The sequence below is a fragment of the Manacus candei genome, unplaced genomic scaffold (assembly GCF_025592945.1).
Source record: "Manacus candei isolate 608988 ecotype Guabito, Panama unplaced genomic scaffold, ASM2559294v1 h1tg000071l, whole genome shotgun sequence".
NCBI lineage: Eukaryota > Metazoa > Chordata > Aves > Passeriformes > Pipridae > Manacus > Manacus candei.
Window position 1 is genome coordinate 5,247,997 of NW_026138119.1, and position 17,576 is coordinate 5,265,572.

General features: G+C 42.0%; 1 protein-coding gene across 3 annotated transcripts in view; it reads right to left on the reverse strand.

Moving 5' to 3' along the window:
- The window catches only part of GPR107 (G protein-coupled receptor 107), a 37,072-nt gene extending 20,954 nt beyond the window's left edge, over positions 1–16,118 (reverse strand). For 2 of the 3 annotated variants that reach the window (XM_051807427.1, XM_051807429.1), the window contains exons 1-13: positions 15,918–16,118; positions 11,424–11,546; positions 10,592–10,642; positions 10,254–10,342; positions 9,435–9,601; positions 7,699–7,733; positions 7,424–7,480; positions 6,507–6,617; positions 5,036–5,169; positions 4,041–4,116; positions 2,991–3,064; positions 2,299–2,416; positions 1,200–1,330 (exon numbers count right to left, since the gene is read on the reverse strand). In XM_051807427.1, coding sequence (XP_051663387.1) covers positions 1,200–1,330; positions 2,299–2,416; positions 2,991–3,064; positions 4,041–4,116; positions 5,036–5,169; positions 6,507–6,617; positions 7,424–7,480; positions 7,699–7,733; positions 9,435–9,601; positions 10,254–10,342; positions 10,592–10,642; positions 11,424–11,546; positions 15,918–16,103 — 1,352 coding nt within the window. In that variant the 5' untranslated portion in view covers positions 16,104–16,118. Of the gene's footprint in view, positions 1–1,199; positions 1,331–2,298; positions 2,417–2,990; positions 3,065–4,040; positions 4,117–5,035; positions 5,170–6,506; positions 6,618–7,423; positions 7,481–7,698; positions 7,734–9,434; positions 9,602–10,253; positions 10,343–10,591; positions 10,643–11,423; positions 11,547–15,912 lie in introns of all 3 variants that reach the window. The other variant, XM_051807428.1, reaches the window with a different exon arrangement.
- Between the last annotated feature and the right edge of the window lie 1,458 nt (positions 16,119–17,576).

Genomic DNA, 17,576 nt, shown 5'->3' on the forward strand with positions numbered 1-17,576 from the left:
CAGTTCCTTTATGGAAAGTGAGTTTTGCACCAGCCTATCACTAGGTTGGACACGTGGATTTCAGCACTAGGCAGCAAGAACTGCAACTGTAGAAGTCACTTCTATCATAGGAAATCAGTCTGACTACAAGTAAAGTTATTATCCCTGCAATTTTATTTGCCATACCCAAATATCTCAGTCTCAGAGCTGCAGCATTTTGACTGGAGAGGAGGAAAGGACAACCGAGTAGGGCAAATTTCTTGGAATACATTTCCCATTCTTGGCAGGAGGCCACCAGGACTGTGTAGGGCTCTGCCTTTCCACAGAATACAATCAGAAAGGGAAGGACAGCTGAAACCCACCATCACAAGTCAAGCTGAAGCTTATTTCCATCTACTGAGCAACAGAGTTATCTAAAAAATTAGAGTAACACCATCGGGAGAGACGACCTGTTACCAGACATTTGTATACATTCTGCATACATTTTGCATTTCAGAAAAAAAATAGAGATCCTGAAGAAAAAAGAAGAATATTCTGTGTTTACTAACCAAGGAGACAGAAGCTTCTTCATATCTTCCTTTAAACCCAGCTGTTTATCCAATTAAGACAAAATGCATTTAGAAGATAAATGTTCTGGCTAACTGGCAAGAAGCAACAATAGTGTTTATCTGAATTATCTGTGTTTTGGTCGGGTTTTATATAACCAACATTATTCCTTGCCAAGTAGAGTGGAAGGAAGGGCGGGGAAATGCTCCCTGTGGGATTATTTCTTCTCAACAGTCAAATAAACATGCAGCTACTCTGCTTGAAGGCAGCCCTGATCTTAGACAACAGTATTGTCTTAAAATTTAGCAGTCTAGTTTCTAATCTCAGTCAGTGAATCAAAATCCCATTTTTCAATTTAGAGAATCAACACTTGTGCAGAACTCCAAGTTTCAAAAGCACTTACAGCCTGCACTGTGCTGGTCACATTTACATCACTACCCACCTTACCTTACCCCCACTAACATCCCCCAAACCAGTGTCTTCCACAACACCAGACTGAAGTGTCAAAGCTTATAAAGTTTAAAAAAAGACAACAGAATGCTTGACTCCACAGGACCACTGACTCCTTTTGCTTTGCAGTATCTGGAGCTCTAACGAGCTGTCAGTGCCCATTAATTCACAAACAGCTCAAGCCACCAGGGCTCTGCAACCACACAGCACATACAGCAACTCACCATACCACTGGAAACAGGATGGCTCCACAGCACAGCAAGTCTACCAGGAAAAGGATTTCTTTCCACAGGCCATATTCAGTCGTGCCCTCCTCTGTGGACTCTATGATGATGTAGGCCACGTTCGCCAGCACCTGCACGACGAGACACGTTCCAGGGCTTCAGAAACCTCCCAAGGAGACACCAGATGTGTCTTGCCAGTTCAGCAAAAGCCCATTCAGTAACATCAATACTTTTGCTGCAGCTCTACATCAAGAAGTCACACGTTCAGCAACATCTTCACAAGGTTTACAGGAAATAAAACGGATGGGGACTTATTCCTGCTGACGTTCAGAAAATAGTTCTTTTGTTATATACTGTGCTGAATCTACTGGTTTATATATCAGTAGAGAAAAAGAGAGCAAAATCTGATTGTTTTTATATATAGAAGCAGGACTCTGCAGAAGCACATACAGACAATAGTTTAAGCACATAATTCTAAATTAAGTCAATAATTCAGACAGGTCATCAACCATTTTTTGTACTCCACACCTGAGCTCTGTAAGAGCCTCAAACACTAATTCTATATTTCTGGTTTGGAGTTGGGTAAGGGATTTCATCAGGAAAGGCCAAAAACCTGTTCTATCTACAAAAAACACAAGTGCTGCTCTCCTGTGTACTTCAGTTCCTGGACCAAGAGACCGATCACTTTGAACACACTGGGAATGTTTCCCTCAGACCCACCAGGCCTACAAGTCTTGGTTTTCTCATTTTTATTTCCAGAAGTCACTCAGGAAACATTTCAGAAGTAACAGCTTTCGTTTAATTTCTCTGCATTGTAGTTCAGTACTGTTATCCAGCCCAAATTTTGTCCAAGCATGAATACAGTCACTTGTTCATTTGCTGAAACTATTTGATCAGCATTACCTCATGCTCAATATAGAAGGAAAAATAGGGAATATTACAGAAGTAACTTCTAGCCCAGGAAATTCCAGCTCAACTTATACTGTAACCAATACAAGCAGTAAATATGTGATATTATGTGAAGTTTGCACAGCCTTTTCCAGTCTGCAAAAGAAGTTCTCCCAGAATTAAGGAAATATCGACACCCCTCAGTCCTCACCTGAAGTGGGATGACAATCATGAAAATTTTTTTGTCTTTATCTGACAGGATGTGTTTAATGAAAGCCCAGCCTGTGCCAATGAGGGCAATAGTGATGAACAGAAGGGCACCCTTCAGTCTGCAAGAGAAACACACTGCAGTGAGAGACTTTATCACACTTCCTCTTCTGCCCAGGTTCTCTCCCACAGCCAGCAAAGCCACAAACCCAAACAAATGCTTTGCTATTCATAATTTTGGCAAGCACTTATCCATCCCACAATAGTGAAGCAGATGTACTTGCCTACAACTGTGTACCACAGAGCAGTATTAGGCTTCATTCACAATTGTCATTAAATGCAATCTTTTCCTGGGGGAGTCATCCATTCACCATAGTGAACAGCAGCAAACACAGGCAGCTGTGCCCTCTTACCATTCACACCAAGAGCAAATTAGATACTTGAATATTAGTGTGAACAAAGGAAAGCAAAGCATTTGTTATCCTTTTACTCCTCCACCCACAGAAGTGCCAATCCTCTGCAGCTGCCCTCTGTAAGTGGAGCTTTCCCCTTCACTCAGGGCTGATTGCTGATTCTTTGGTACTGTGGCCTGAATGAGAAGACAACAATTTCCCAGTTTGCTCAGGAGGGAAGCAGCCCCACAGGCAATTCATTCTATTGTCTGAATCTATCACATCCATCTTCTGACATACTTACAGGTGAGTGATGTAATAAACAACAGCCCAGCCCTCAATGGGAAATCCCTGAGAAGAGATGTAGTGATAGTCGATCTGGAAGCAGAAAATACAGCACTTAACAAGCTGCTCTTCAGCACCCTACCCTCTGTAAAACAGATCTGCCTGACAACCACTTCAAGTTTCATTTTCCAACCAGTGTGTGCAAACCCAGCTCTGTCACATTCAGAGATCACTTCCTCCCAACACATTCCAGTTTTGTTTAGCAACAAGATCATTTCCACTTGCTGTATTTCTTAATAGTTAGTGGATGTACAATCGTACAATCTGCACCCTTCCCACACACTCCCATGCTTAGCTATAGTGAATCAACTGCATTTGGAACCTATTTATTCATTCATTGTTCAAGTTCAGTTGCATTCCCTGAACTAGAGGCTTTCTAGTGTCACTGGAAGCCAAATTCACTTCATTAGGCTCCAAAAATATTTGTAGCAGCTATTTTGCCACGAACATGAAGGTGAAGATCATGGCTGGCATAAACACTGAAGGATTGAATGCTTGCCACTACCTTTGTTTATGAGATCTTTCCAGTGGAAAGGCAAAGTCAATACATTTCCAACACTTTATCTATTGAAAGTCTTAAAGCTGATAAGGTGAGGTCTGTTACCATACACCATAATACTTCACCTATAGTAGTGCCCTTGAATTTTACAAACATTCATCAAGGTTTCTATTTATTAACATTCACAGCAAGCCATGCAGCTGAGGCAGCAGCACAGCTCAAGCTTCCAGGCCAGCCTCAGATGGCCAAAACATCAGAAATTGTGGAGCTCATTAAACCCTCAACCCTTGCTGCTTCAACACTTCAGGCCATGATCTCAGTTGTATTTAAAGTCAGAATTTGCTGATGAAAACTGAATCACTTCCACCAAAGAGCTGCAGCTCATTTCCAATGCTTCAGCATTAAGGACAGTTCTCCCTCCTCTCCAAAGCAGATTTCTCTAACAGCATGCCCTGGATTCCATGTTTCTACTTTCCCAGGTGAACAACAACAGCAGAGACATCCACGTACCGCATGGAAGACCAAGGACAGAGATTTTGTGAAAGGAAGGGCTGCCATGAGCCAGTGAATCTTAAAAACATCATTTCTGGGAAGAAAGAAAAGGAGGAGGAGCATCAATTAAAAAAAGAATCATCAGTAAAAGAAGATATTTCTTTAAAGCCTTTAAGTGTCAAACAGTCACCCCCAGGCTGAGCTGACCATTAGTGCAAAAGGATTCCCTTGAACACTGCAGTTTCTGCAACATCCTGAACAACGTTTCAACTACATGTTCTAAACCCCTGATTTTTATACTTGGGTTAATTAAAAATAGTAATTAATACACATATCCTGCATATATAATCTCAATTGTTAGATAATTTGCTAAACATACTTCAAATGTGTATCACTCCACCCTTCAGCCCAAGTCCCTGCACCACATCACCAGGTGAACCCCTGAACACCAAATCACCTGATCACCAAATGAACTTCAAACTACCAACAAAGAGGCCACCAAGTGAACTTCAGGCTAACTTAGAGGAAAAGCCAAACAGAACCACAGGTGCTGCTGGTTTCCTTTGCTATGTTATAACTATTAAGCAGCAGGGGTTTCAATTCAGAATTCCTATAACTTTCAACAGCAATCAACATGTTTATGGCTATCTACTGCCATAAGTAGCCATTTCCCATATGAAAAAAGTGATCAAAGTTTTCTTATTTAGTGTCAAGTAGTGTTCTCCTTTAGACATGAACTACAGGAATTTCCTATTTTTTGTCATAATATGGTTTAATATGTACACTGCATGAAGAATTTTTAACATGAGAGTTTACTTTATAACAACAGTCTGCAACAACGATACTGACAGAAGCAGCTTTCAAATATAAACTCTGTGTATTAAGCACACAGTATTGAGCCATATTTGGAGTGATCAAATCCATGAATTAGGCATTATAGGAGGAGGAATAAAAGATAAAAATCAAACAAGGTAGGCCCCTACTTGTCACTGACACCCAACTAACCTGCTTACCTGCGTTTACGAAGGATGTGGATCCATACAGTCCCAGACAGGAAAAAGAACATAGCCATGGAAATGTAAAGCTTTGGCAGTGGGATTTCACCTGCTGAGAGGTAGCTTTCAGGATTCTTTTCCGTAATTTCTATCTGAATATTAAAGGTGTGTTATGGGCACAGTTGAAAAGAGACATTTTTTTTTAAAAGCACTGAGTTAACAATTACGGTTCACAATCAAATTCACCCGTTTAAAATGAGCTTTTCTGAAGCAGCAACTGTTATGAGACTCAAAGAAAAAAAAAAATCAAACCCAACTCTTTATCCTCAAGACTCTCAAAACATTTTGCAAAATTACTCCCACAAGAATAATCTCCTTGAAAAACAACTTTTCAGTTATGCAACATAACTGAGAAAGGCAAAGTAATTTTCCTAAAGAATAGTTGTTCCCTCTCCCAAACTTCACAGCTTGCCCACCTTTGATTCAGAAACAGTATCTACAATAAGCTGCCAGCCTGTTACCCTGTGACTGAGAAAATAGAAGCATTATTTAGCATCCAATTTATGCCCCCAAGTGGCTTGATTACATGTACAAGGACTTCAATAAAATAATGCATTAGGACTAGTTTGCAGTACTGAAACTCTAAGTACATCCAAGCAGGTCAGTTAACCAGGTTTTCTTCTCTTTCCAATTTCTTCAGTAGATCAAAGAGCAATTAAAAAAGTTTGTCTTCTAAACATACAACTTCACCAGCAGATTTAAAGTAGCCCAGTCTGAGTTAAGTCAGGGCTGCTAAGTTTTATCACCCACAGGCTCCCTTGCAATAGCATCAACACTACCATGTAAAAAGCAGTTCAGGGGTCTGATCTGGCTGAGTTACCTCAGTCAGTGAGAGGATTCATAACAGACTGGTTCATTTTACACCAGCATGAGCACAGGAAAGAGAAAAAAAGGGGAAAACCAAAGATGTGATAATGCCCAACAAACACAGGACCAAACCCTTGGATATCAAGAGAGATGAGACATTTGTTAGAACATATTGCCTTTAAAATATGCATTTAACACCATAAAAACACATCTTTAATTAGGCCAGAACAAGCAATGACACTGAATTCACAAATACCAACAATTTAGATCGCAGCAAGAGCCTTAATACGTGCAACAATGTAAAGAAAAACGTGAGCTTGAGTGCAGCAAGACACAAACAGCTGTTTTAGCTCCCATCCCATTACAGCATCTAGTCACAAGAGCTGTGTACACTGAACCCAGCCCACAGTCACTCTTCAGATTTTCCGACATTTCTACAAAACTAGTATTTTAATTATTTTTATGGTAGTTGCTTCCTTCAGAAATGCTTCTGCAGAGATTGAATCACTTCCCACCCCATATGTACACTCGTGCAGTGTGGGCTCAGTTACACTCTGGAGCTGAAAGCTGCACCTTTCAGTCTAAGTGAATGAGTTCATTCTACTTTAGAAGCCATACTCACATCGAGACTGAATCGCAGCTGATCATTAGCTGGCCCCTTCTCGCCAACACACTTATGGAAATATAGGCTGTAGAGCCCCTCTTGGCTATCAGAGCTGATGTTAAAAAAGAACTGCAATTAAAGAATAGGAAAGTCAGCATTCTTCTCATTCACAAGAGGGTTGCCCTGGTAAGAAGCCATCTCTACTGAAGCATGAAAGAATTCAGTCATTTGGGGTCACTTGGTTCCTTTCAGCAAACATGCTGTTCTAGGGGACATCAGCATATCTGGAAATTTCAACAGAATTCCAGATGCAAAATCATTGCACCTATCTAGGATTATGCACTCTTGGTTTTCCAAGCCTTTTAACTATCAGTGTTTAACTCAATTCACAGAGAAGAGATAACAAAAACTGTCATATATTTAACATGGTGAAGCATAATTTTTTGATAATACATGCCCTGAAGCATAAGGAGCTTTTCTGTTCCTCCCCCAACTATGCAAATTGTGATAGCTCTGGAAATGAGATTTGTGTCAGATAACAGAATTTAAAGTGTGTTGGTTTATAGCAACCAACCATCACAAGGGAACCAGGCTGCTGAAACAAAGCATTAATCTGGTTTCATACAGAATATCTTCCCCCTGAATCAGTCAGGTCACAGCAGTTTGTTATTAGCAATTTGGATGCACTAGTGGCATCACAGTGAACTTTAATATGCTGAGGCTCACAGACTGTGATATTTAGAACAGCATCACCCCAAAGCCAGTTTAAAAGCAGCTCCCACACAGAGATTTCCATCACTGATTCTTAACTCAGTAAGTTTTTGAGTGGACTCTTGTTATCAGAGAGACATCTACACCAGACTTGTATTTTCCAAAGTAGTACAGTGGAGGAACTGTCTGCACACATTAAGTTTAGACCCTGACAGGCGCCCTACCTGAAATGAATAAGTTCCTCCGTCGTTGTGAACAGGATGTTCTTGTTCTATAACAGTCTGGGAAAAGGAAAAGAGACCTTTAGATTTTTTTTAAGTAGGTAACCAACACATTTGGCTACATCCACCAGACAATGAAGATTGCATTCTGTATATTTACAGTGGAGGCTGAGAGCAACAGCAAATACTCTCTACTTTCAGGCCATGTTTACACTGCTGATTATACTGGAATATTCCCACAGATTCTTTCTGAAAGAGAAGTGCAGACAGCTTCTTACCTTGGAGGATGTTGTACTGCGTTTGGACTTCTCATCTAGAGATAAAAGTATTAATGGTACATTTAGAGTGCTTGCATTTAGACATCCTCACCTTTTGCACATTGTCAATACCTTACTCACATCTTCCTGCACTTGTCAGCGTGGCAGTTTCCTAGATAATCATTAACAGAGATTCTTTCCCAGTCTCTCCTTACTCTCATAGAACTCTTCCCACAGCTGGCATTCATTCTGAATCCATCCTCAGATGCTAGAATAGGCTTCTCTACTATTACACCTTCTACAAAAGCCTACCCCAGAAACCCTTCCAACCCCTCCCATGCCAGTGCTGCAGGAGGCAGGTGACCAACACCTGATGTAGGTACAGCCATGACTTTCAATGCTAAGACTGAGTACTGTTTACCTCACTGACTAATCTCAACCTGGACATGTCCTGACAAACATGTGGAAGTCCTAATTAACCCTAGGGTAGGAAAAACTTCCTAGCTTTGCATTAAGTAAGGTCCCAGTAAAAAACCAAAGTTACTAAAAGCAGAGGTGACCTGCCAAGCCAGTATCTGTTCTGAACTTAAGAAACCTGAGTTGATAGGAGCCTTCAGTAGAGCACCATGTCGAGTTCACAGTTTCACTCTACTCCTATAAGAAGCTTTTCCAACATCCCATTCTATGAGGAAGCAAAAGTTCAAGACTTAAGCTTTGCTTTTGGCTCCCACACCTCAGTGCACTGCCCATGTGCATGCTACACCTTTTAACACCAACTACAGCTGTCAGATCAATTATCTTCAGTGCCATCCGTCCTTGGTTCTTGACTCCTTAGAACAGCTGTGCAAACTTTTGAATGGCATCAAAGCTTGTGAACATGACAGGCCAAGAAAGACTCAGACTATTTCAGATCAGACTGCTCAACAGTCTGATCTGAAGCCTAAACTCTGCCAGGAAGGGATAACAGGAGCTAATCCCATTCGAGTTGGGATTATAAAATTGTTTTGTCTGCTGGTGTGGATGTCAGACAAAGATTTGTGCCTCCAAGAAAAGATTACTAGTACAGTTACTTCTCCCTCCCCTAAGTGATAGACTAGATCTCAACTCTTTAGAGACATACAGACTTGTACAAATATTGGCTGGAAGGGACCTCTGGAGATATTTAATCCAACTTCTGACTAAAGCATGCCTGGTGTCAATACTGTATCACATTGGTCCTAGTTTTGTTTAGTCAAGTGTTTAAAACCTCAAAAGATAAAGGTTTACAATCTACACAAGTGATCTGCTACAGTGCTGGAATACCCACCTAGGGAAGGTATTTTATTTATTTTCCCTCCTGAGACACTCAAGACTTAAGGGGAAACAGAAACTGGTTGCAATGTGTGCCACTACTAAATATGGCTTGAAATCATTGTCCTCCTAACCTTCCTTCAACTAGTTGGTGGTGGCCATAAAATTCCCCTCTTTAGCCTTCTTTTTGCCAGATAAAAGACAACCAAGTTGTCAAACCCTCCTTAAAGGCACTGAAGGTCTCCAACACTCACATTATCTCTCTGCTGGATCAACAGGACTGGGAAACACAAATCACTGAGCAGGAAGACTCCAGCCCAAAAAGCAGCTTTGTGCACAGATCTACACAAGATGTGCACTAAGTTCTAGCCCAAGGGGACCCCAAAACATGACCACAACAGTGTTGGATGCACAGCAATGAGGAATGAACAGAGAGAGCACACACAAGTCAGGTTTAGTTGTCTTACCTTCGCCATCTGTATTTTTATTGGTCTTTGGAGGGGTTTTACCAGAATCACTGCTTGGTTCAGAAGTTTTTAGTGGCTTGGTACTTAAGGCAGTAACATTTTCTTCAGATATGAATGAAATTTTAGGTAACAAAGAAGCAGCTTCTGCAGAGAACTGTACCTTCACACTAAAAAAAAAACCCAAGAGGTTTTATTACAAATTGAAAGTAAACCAACATTTATAAAGAAGCTATTTGTCACAGCCTGCACATAACAAATAAAGGAAAATCAACCTTTCTTGACTTGAATTTTGTAGACAGAGAACAGGCAAGAACTAGATGGTGACTTACAGCAATGTGGCACTGAAGTGTGGGAAAAGTCACGCTTTACATCAGATACAACAACAGTAGAAGAAAATTAAGTTCTTCAGCTTTGGTAACCAGAGTCTCCTTAGAAACTATGCTTCCACACAAACAGTTGAGATATTCTTGCAAGAGAAAGTAACCCACCCCCAAAGATCCTTCCATAAAATAGATAAGACAATAAAATGGCACATTCAGTGCAAGAGCTGCAAAAGTGACCCAAGACTTCATTCCTTCAGCACAATTAAGGTAGGTTGCTGTCACCTGATGTTCCCTTTCCCCTCCAACATGCAGCATGAATTCTTGGACCATTTTACACTGCAGATTTCTTACTTTTACTCTCAAGTAACCCCTTAAAAAAAAAAAAAAGCAAATTACATGTGCAGCAGCTTTCCAAGCCCTTAAAAAAAATCTCAAGGGTCATATTATCTTCAACTAAAGATGTAACTTTAAAATGTCGTGTACACTATTTACTCACACTTTGCTTTCGATTTCCAGAAGTAAAATTACAACAGAGACATCTGGCTCTGGTGTCTTTCTCAAGATACAGTAATCCACTTCTTCATCCTGGTAACATGAGCAAAGCATCTCTGAAGCATCCTCTGGTTTATAAGAAATGGGACATATTCCCCCCTCCAGGTAGAGGTCACCAGCCTTAGCTCAGCAAGTTGTAAAACCAAATTATCCTTCACATCCTGCCCATGCCTAAAGTCCTCCCCCCACCCCTTTTTTTTATTTCTTCCAACTATTTCCAGAGCATGGTAGACCATGAGATGTCCCAGCTTAGAAGAGCAAGTTCACTTGTCTTACTCTTACCAGGTAAGTGGAGAACCCGTCGTTCTTTGTTCGATCCAAACTGAACCCCACCTAGGAGACAATTGAGAACAATCTGTCAAACCATTACTGAAAGAGTCAAAGATACTGCTTTCTAAATAAATCAACCTACATTTAAGGCAGAATCCAGGTATTTTTTTCATCATCTAACCAGACATAAAAAACTTTTCAAATATAATAAACTTGCTGCCTCATCCACATCCACCAAGAAAAAAAAATATATTGATTCAAAACCAAACTACATCTAGAGTACCTTGTGTCCCTGAACCTTTTAACTTATTTCAATACTGTTCCAGGTGTTTTTGCTTGACAAAAACATTTAACACCTTTAGCAATAAGGAAGCTGAACTGTGCAGAAGAGTAAGAACTCAGATCTGTTTTAGAACCTAGCATTTCAGTCTCTCCATTAAAATCCCTAATACATCAAATAATGTTAGAGTTCTCTAAAAATAAGACTGTCACTGTTCTGGAAACCTACTGACACAATGACCACATGATGAATTGCAATGCAACAGGACACAACGTGAAAAAAACATCAGAGGACTGCTTAGGAAGTTGGTGTTCAACATAAGTTATAGATGTGTGCATTGAGTTCAGCAGAAGATCTAATAAGTTAAAAGTTCATCCTTAAAGCAGAATGGAGAGTGCCCAAGGATAAATCTCAATATACATATCCCCACCCATGGCTCACAGAGGGGAGCAAAGCCAACAGCACCAAAGCACCCCCAGTTTGGATCTGACACCTCAGACAACTGAAGGTCTCCAGGGATTTCACAGGAGGCTTCCCACAGTCCCTGGACCCAAAGGAACTTACTGATAAACCCTTCATGTCATAGCCCCTTGGTTGCTTCAGGGAAAGGTTGCTGACATTGACTATCATGAAACCATCCTTGAAGAAGCCAAAGGTATTCAGGTGCACTTTCTGCCTCACATCATCCTGTAAGAAAGGAAAGCAAGGTTACAAATCACATGAAAAATCATCTGCAGCTGCAGTCAAAGGGAAAGCAGTGTGACAGATTGACACTTGCATAATTAGATGTTTCACCTGAATATTCAAAGAGCAAATTTCTTTAGGATACCTTCAGATATTTCACTGGAATGGACCAACTTTTCCAATATCCTGAACAGTAAAAACTTAAACATGTCTCTGCTAACTGCCTGGCTATACTACTGGGAAATATGCAAGTGAAAAGTCTGGAAGAATTTAAACATCTAATTAAACAACATATAGCTACTAAAAAAAAACCCAAAGAGATTGTAGATACATCAACACAGTTATTGTTTGAACACTGACTAATATAACTGCAACAGACTGAAGAGGCATTAGGTGACTTTAGGGATCTGACCTCACCCAGAGCTGGGTTTTGGCCAAGTGTTTAGAAAATGCATTGTCACCCCATCAGATCATCTGTGCCAGGCAGGGTCAATGTTTGGACAGTCAAGCACCTCACACAATGGCAAACTATGTGTATGGTGTGGATGAGAAAGTTTCTTATGCAGTCCTTTTCCTCCAAATAATTTTTAGCATAAAATAAAAATAATTAAAAAAATTTGAGTAGAATAAATATCAAAACTAGAATTACTTGGGTTAGTTTCTCTAGCAGGAAAATTCCAACATCCTCCTCTGCTCCCAGTCTTAGCTGCAGAATAATTTCCTTCCTCTCAGTCTGGCAAGGAAAGTGCAGCTATTGATCCCTTGCCTTGCTCAGCTGATAAAGGTTCAAGTACAATGAGCTTTAAGGATCTCACATGAAAAGTAGTCAACATCACACACAGCTGCCACATCAGATGACAAAAGGTCATATCCCAGTTACTTTGCATTCATAACTCAATAAACAGGTCTGCAGCTGCACCCTCAAACTTACTGGGTCATTAATTGGAAGAAAAGCAGAAACAAAGCAACAGAAATTAAAAAGCAAGTTGAAAATGTAATTTAGTGACAACTTGTCAAGTGTTTTAAAAATAAAAAAAAATGTTTCTTCCTCCTGCTTCTTCTAGGAAAAGATAATCACATTGCAGAGTAGTCTAACAAGAGAAGTCAGCTGCTAAAGGCTGACAAACTGTTCTGGAGAAGGTCCTGGAAGACTGAGGTAGGAACTGTACAAGCACAAAAAGTTCCCTCTTCCTCTACCCCAGTATTGATTCTGACATCTCTGCATAAAACATTCCTGATGCATAAATCTCACTCACTGTGATAGCAGGACACTAATCCTGACACAGCTAACCTGTAATCCAGCTGTAATAAGATCGCCCCAACAGAATCAAGTGAACCTGGCAAATAACCAGATGGTTCCCTAAATGCTCAGAAGAGGAAAAAAAAAAGTTAAGTGGCACATGACTGCCAGCAGATGCTTTGTTCAACAGAGCATTAAGCTCTGCTGGTTTTGGGTTCTAGGTCACTGACCATGCTTGAAAACCAGAACCCACCTGGTTCCTCTAACACTGCTTTTGATGTAATTTCCCAGTCAGAACAGAAAATTAATACTGGCTCTTTACAGAGCACAGCACGTGTATTTAACCACATCTGGGCACAGAAACATTTGCCTGGGTGATTATGTGAGGGGAGTATGGGGGGGATAAAGTGTCATCCAGCCACAAGGTGTTTTGCACCTTGTAAACATGTTCAGCTTCTTAAACCAGAGTACCTGTAAGAGCTGTTCAGTTCAATTTAAGTGTATTTACTCAGTTTACTGATATGCTCCCCCCCCCACCAGATAATTAATATCCAACACACATCACTTTCCTCCCTGGTTTTATCTCAGCTTTGAGTGCTTAGAGTTTACAGATTTAGTTCACAAATCCTTCAGCTTTACATGATCCCACACACAAACACACTGTCACCAGTTGCCACCAAGCAACAGCAAGAGCATCTCCTGCTCCACATAATGACAGCTTAAAGACATTGGCTTACCAATAAAGGTCTCACCTCTCCCGGGAGGTTTAAGGGGTTGAAAGAACCCAGGTTTTATTTATAATCACTCTACTGACCTCAGAAATATTTAAGTTCACAACAAAGGTGTGAACCCACACAAGTGAATACTCCAGCATCCAAGTTGTTAAACACTGTGTTGCCAGCTGGAAGGTTTCTCTTGCAATCTGTAGCTTGGTTACTCACTAACATTAATCTTAACTCCATGTCAGACAAAGCCTTGCTCAGACCAACTCCCTCATTCTCTGGGACAATTTGCATTATGCAAAACAAAAGGCTTCAATGTTCTGGCATTTAACTGTTAAGACAACAACAATAACAAATTAATTTTTGGTCAACAGAAACATTCCAACTACCAGCTACTTCTGGAATCGTCAGAAAATTGTTTCTGTCAGTCTTCCACACCATCCAATTTTTGTAGGGTTTTTTTGTTAGGTTACTAATGAGGTTTTTTTTTTCATGTCTCATTAAACTAATTAGGCTGACAACAATTGCTACTAAGGAAGTGAGTCTCCTCTGTCAAGGTTAGTCTAACAGCAATATTCAAGCAAACCACTCCTCTAACTCAGAAGAAATAAACTATTTTGTACATTTTTATAAAAATAGTTATTTTTAGAACAGGAAACTGCACAGACTGTTGCTTTTTTTTTCTGACAACAAAACAGCTTCACCTTAGCACGTTAATTACAAAGATGCAAGAAAGAAGCTGTTCTAACTTAAGCAATAACAGCTTGTTTGAGGAAACCTAATATCACACACTCCCACAAAGCTGAGGCCTTTAGCCTGGCACAGTGTCAAGGCACACTTACAAGTAAGGAAGGAGCCAATGGCAAAAACACCAGAAAGGAGACCTCACCATGAAAGGGCTCAGTTGTTGGAGCCTGATGTTTACATAAAGGCTGTAAAGAGGGGGATGAAGCAGAAAGGGAGAGACTGTGCTCTAACAATAAAGCTCATGTTTATACAGGGGGTGGATAAAGGCATTAACTCACTTCTACTCCTCACAGCACTTGGTGGGTCAGTGCTGCAACTTGCACAGAACACCTGCAAAACTAAAAGCACACCCCACTCTGGTGGGAAAAACCAGCAAACAGGGCTTAGTAATTGATCCAGGTAGTGAAGAGACACCCTAACACAGACTTGAAGCCAAAGGTTTGCAGCTGAGAACATTTGCTTGAGGCAAGTTTGAAAGTTTTCTACATAAGGGTAAAGGATTCCCCCGGGAGAAACCCCTCAGCACTCAACCATTTGTCACAAATTCCTCAAAACAATAATGTAACCAGCACAAACCTCCTGATTCACTGCATTAGGGAGAAGTTTACTTTTCCTGAAGCAGAACAATACTCATGTGGTTGCACTTTAGGCAACCACATAGTCTGAACATCCCCCCAGCATTCACTGTAACCCAAAAGCTGAAGGGGAATTCCTGCAAAGTTCTGACACACTCTCTAAACTGGTACAAGAGCACAGCAACACATTTATTTAGTGCTTCCAACCTTTCTGGCAAAATATTGCAAGTTGTTGACAAATAAAATTATCATTCTGAAGCCTTACAGAGCCTTCATGAGTTACATAGAAGTCCTTAAAAGCACCATCCCAATTTCACAGTTCCTTTGTCGTGGAAAAGGTGTGCAGCTTTCCGGGCAAAGCACCACAGGAGCTGCACATGTTCACTGTGACCTCCAGAACTTCCCATCCACGGCCCTGAATAACCAGTTTTTCTCAAATACAGTCACAGCACCACACGAGGCTGTTCCGAAGCACACCCAGCAGTGCATGGAACCAAACACAAAGCTGCCAGCACCAGTTTCCCCTGCCTTTGCTAATCGCTTGAGTGGTGCAAAGCAGCTACATCTGGAAGGGCAGTAAGGCAGCCAAACACCCTTTAAAGTCGTGAGGCCGGTGACCAGGACAGGAAGGCAAAACTTAGTTAAGAGGAAATTCAATGGTAACCCCCTTTCAGAAGCTTCTCCCTCTCTCTTATCACACCCAGCCTTCTGCCTCGCTTTTAACAGAACGCGAAGCAGCTACACCTTCAAAACACTGCAGTTCCAAGGCCTCTTCACACGCTTTACCCGGGGCTGAAAAAGCAGGGACGGGGCTGTGGGGACACGGGGCACAGGGGGCGGGAGAGTAACGGCAAAAGCAGAACACAGCCGGGCCCGGCCGGGCTGAGGCGCAGGGGGAAACCCCAGGGCGAAACGAATAGGAAGAAGGGTCAGGGCCGTCAACGGGACGACGCTGCAGAGGTGGGCAGACCGGTCCGAGGCGTCGGGAGGCGCGCAGGGCAGGGCCGGGCCGCGCTCACCGCACCCCTTTGAGGGAGCCCAGCGCGGCCGGGGTAAGAACCAGCGGGGCCGGAGGCGGCGCGGACCTTACTTTGAGGGTGAGGTGGTGGACGCGGGCGCTGGCGGGGCTGACACGGAGCAGGAACAGGAGCAGCAGCAGCGGGAGCGGCCCCGGAGCGGCCCCAGCGCCGCGGGCCGCCATATTTGTTCCAGCGTCAGCGTCCCCGGCCCGCGCCGCTTCCGGGTCAGGGCGGATCACGTGATGAGGGCGCGTCATGTGACACCCGCCTTCCCACGCCCCCCCCGCCCCGTGAGGGCCGTTCCCTGCCGGGGATCGCTGGAATGGTTTGGGGTCGCTGGGTCCTTAAGGATCGCTGCTCGCTCTGCCGGCAGCTGCTCTGCTACACGTTCAAAGCATCATTTAGACTGTCCCCCTCCCCCGTGTGTAGGAATTGGAAGACCCGCTGGGTCTTGTGTGGTGGGAATTGAGGCATTCGGGTGTCCAGAAAACCCTGTAAAATGGTACGGTTTTCCAGCGGTTTCCCTATGAGTGGGATCAATAAGCACCCTTGCTCTTTTTTTGTTGTAATTTCCCACCTGGAAGTTGGAAATGATACGCAGACATGTCAGAACTATAAATGTGTGAAAGATGAACACAAGTTGGTCAGGCAAATCACAGACTGGTTTGGTTTGGAAGGGACCTTAAAAATCATCTCATTCCGCACCCTGCCAGGGGCAGGGACACCTTCCACTAGTCCAGGTTGCTCCAAGCCCTGTCCAACCCGGCCTTGGACACTACCAGGGATGGGGCAGCCACAGCTTCTCTGGGCAACCTGTGCCAGGGCCTCACCACCCTCACAGGGAAGAATTCCTTCCATATATCAAACCTAAATTTCCCTTCTTTCCGTTTGAAGCCATTCCTCCTTTTCCTACTGTCACCGCAAAGTGTCCTTGCAGTCCATAAATTCTACATTCCCTGTGTCCAATTTCAGCAATATCTCTCTTTCTCCTGGGCTTTGTTCATTGAAGCATGTCAAGGTTGGTTTAGCAAAACATAAGGTTCCAGTAATTTTCCCAAACTGTGTTCCCACAATAGCAGCTTATGACAAACCTTGTTAAATGCTGGCTACAGTGGAAAATCACACTGCTTGTGATTAATTAAAACAATTAATTAGACAAGTTATTAGGAAAGTTATTAGGAAAGTTACATCATTTCCAACACCAGCACTCCAGTTGCTGATGAGCAGTCCCCCTTCAGCTTCTCTGGAGCTGGGATTAGAGTATTGATTTTTAATATTACCTAAAAAAAAGTAACAAAGAAAAGGATTTCTGCTTCCTTACAGGAATAGTTTTGCAGCTATTCAAACATTCAAACTAGCAGCTGTAGTCCCACTTAAAAATGAAACAACAAGCAGGTTGGACCTGCTTTCCGTGACTTTTCTTGCTCAAACCAAGAGTAACACAAAAAGCTGAGTGAACAAGAATAGCAGAAATTAAAATGTCTTTTTGGTTAACACATTGCTAAAAAAAAAAATGAAGGACTATGCAATGGGAAGCAATGAATGTAAACAAATGTAGTTCTTCAGTGGGGAGCCCTGTGCTGTCAGCTCCTGGAATTCAGACATTCTGATTTTCCCTTTCAGTGTATGAAGTAACAACAGTGCAAGTTCTGTTGCCTAGACATAGAAAAACAATTGGACTGGACCAGGTGAATAGCAAAATGCAAATAAGGGTGAAAAGGCAGAGAAAA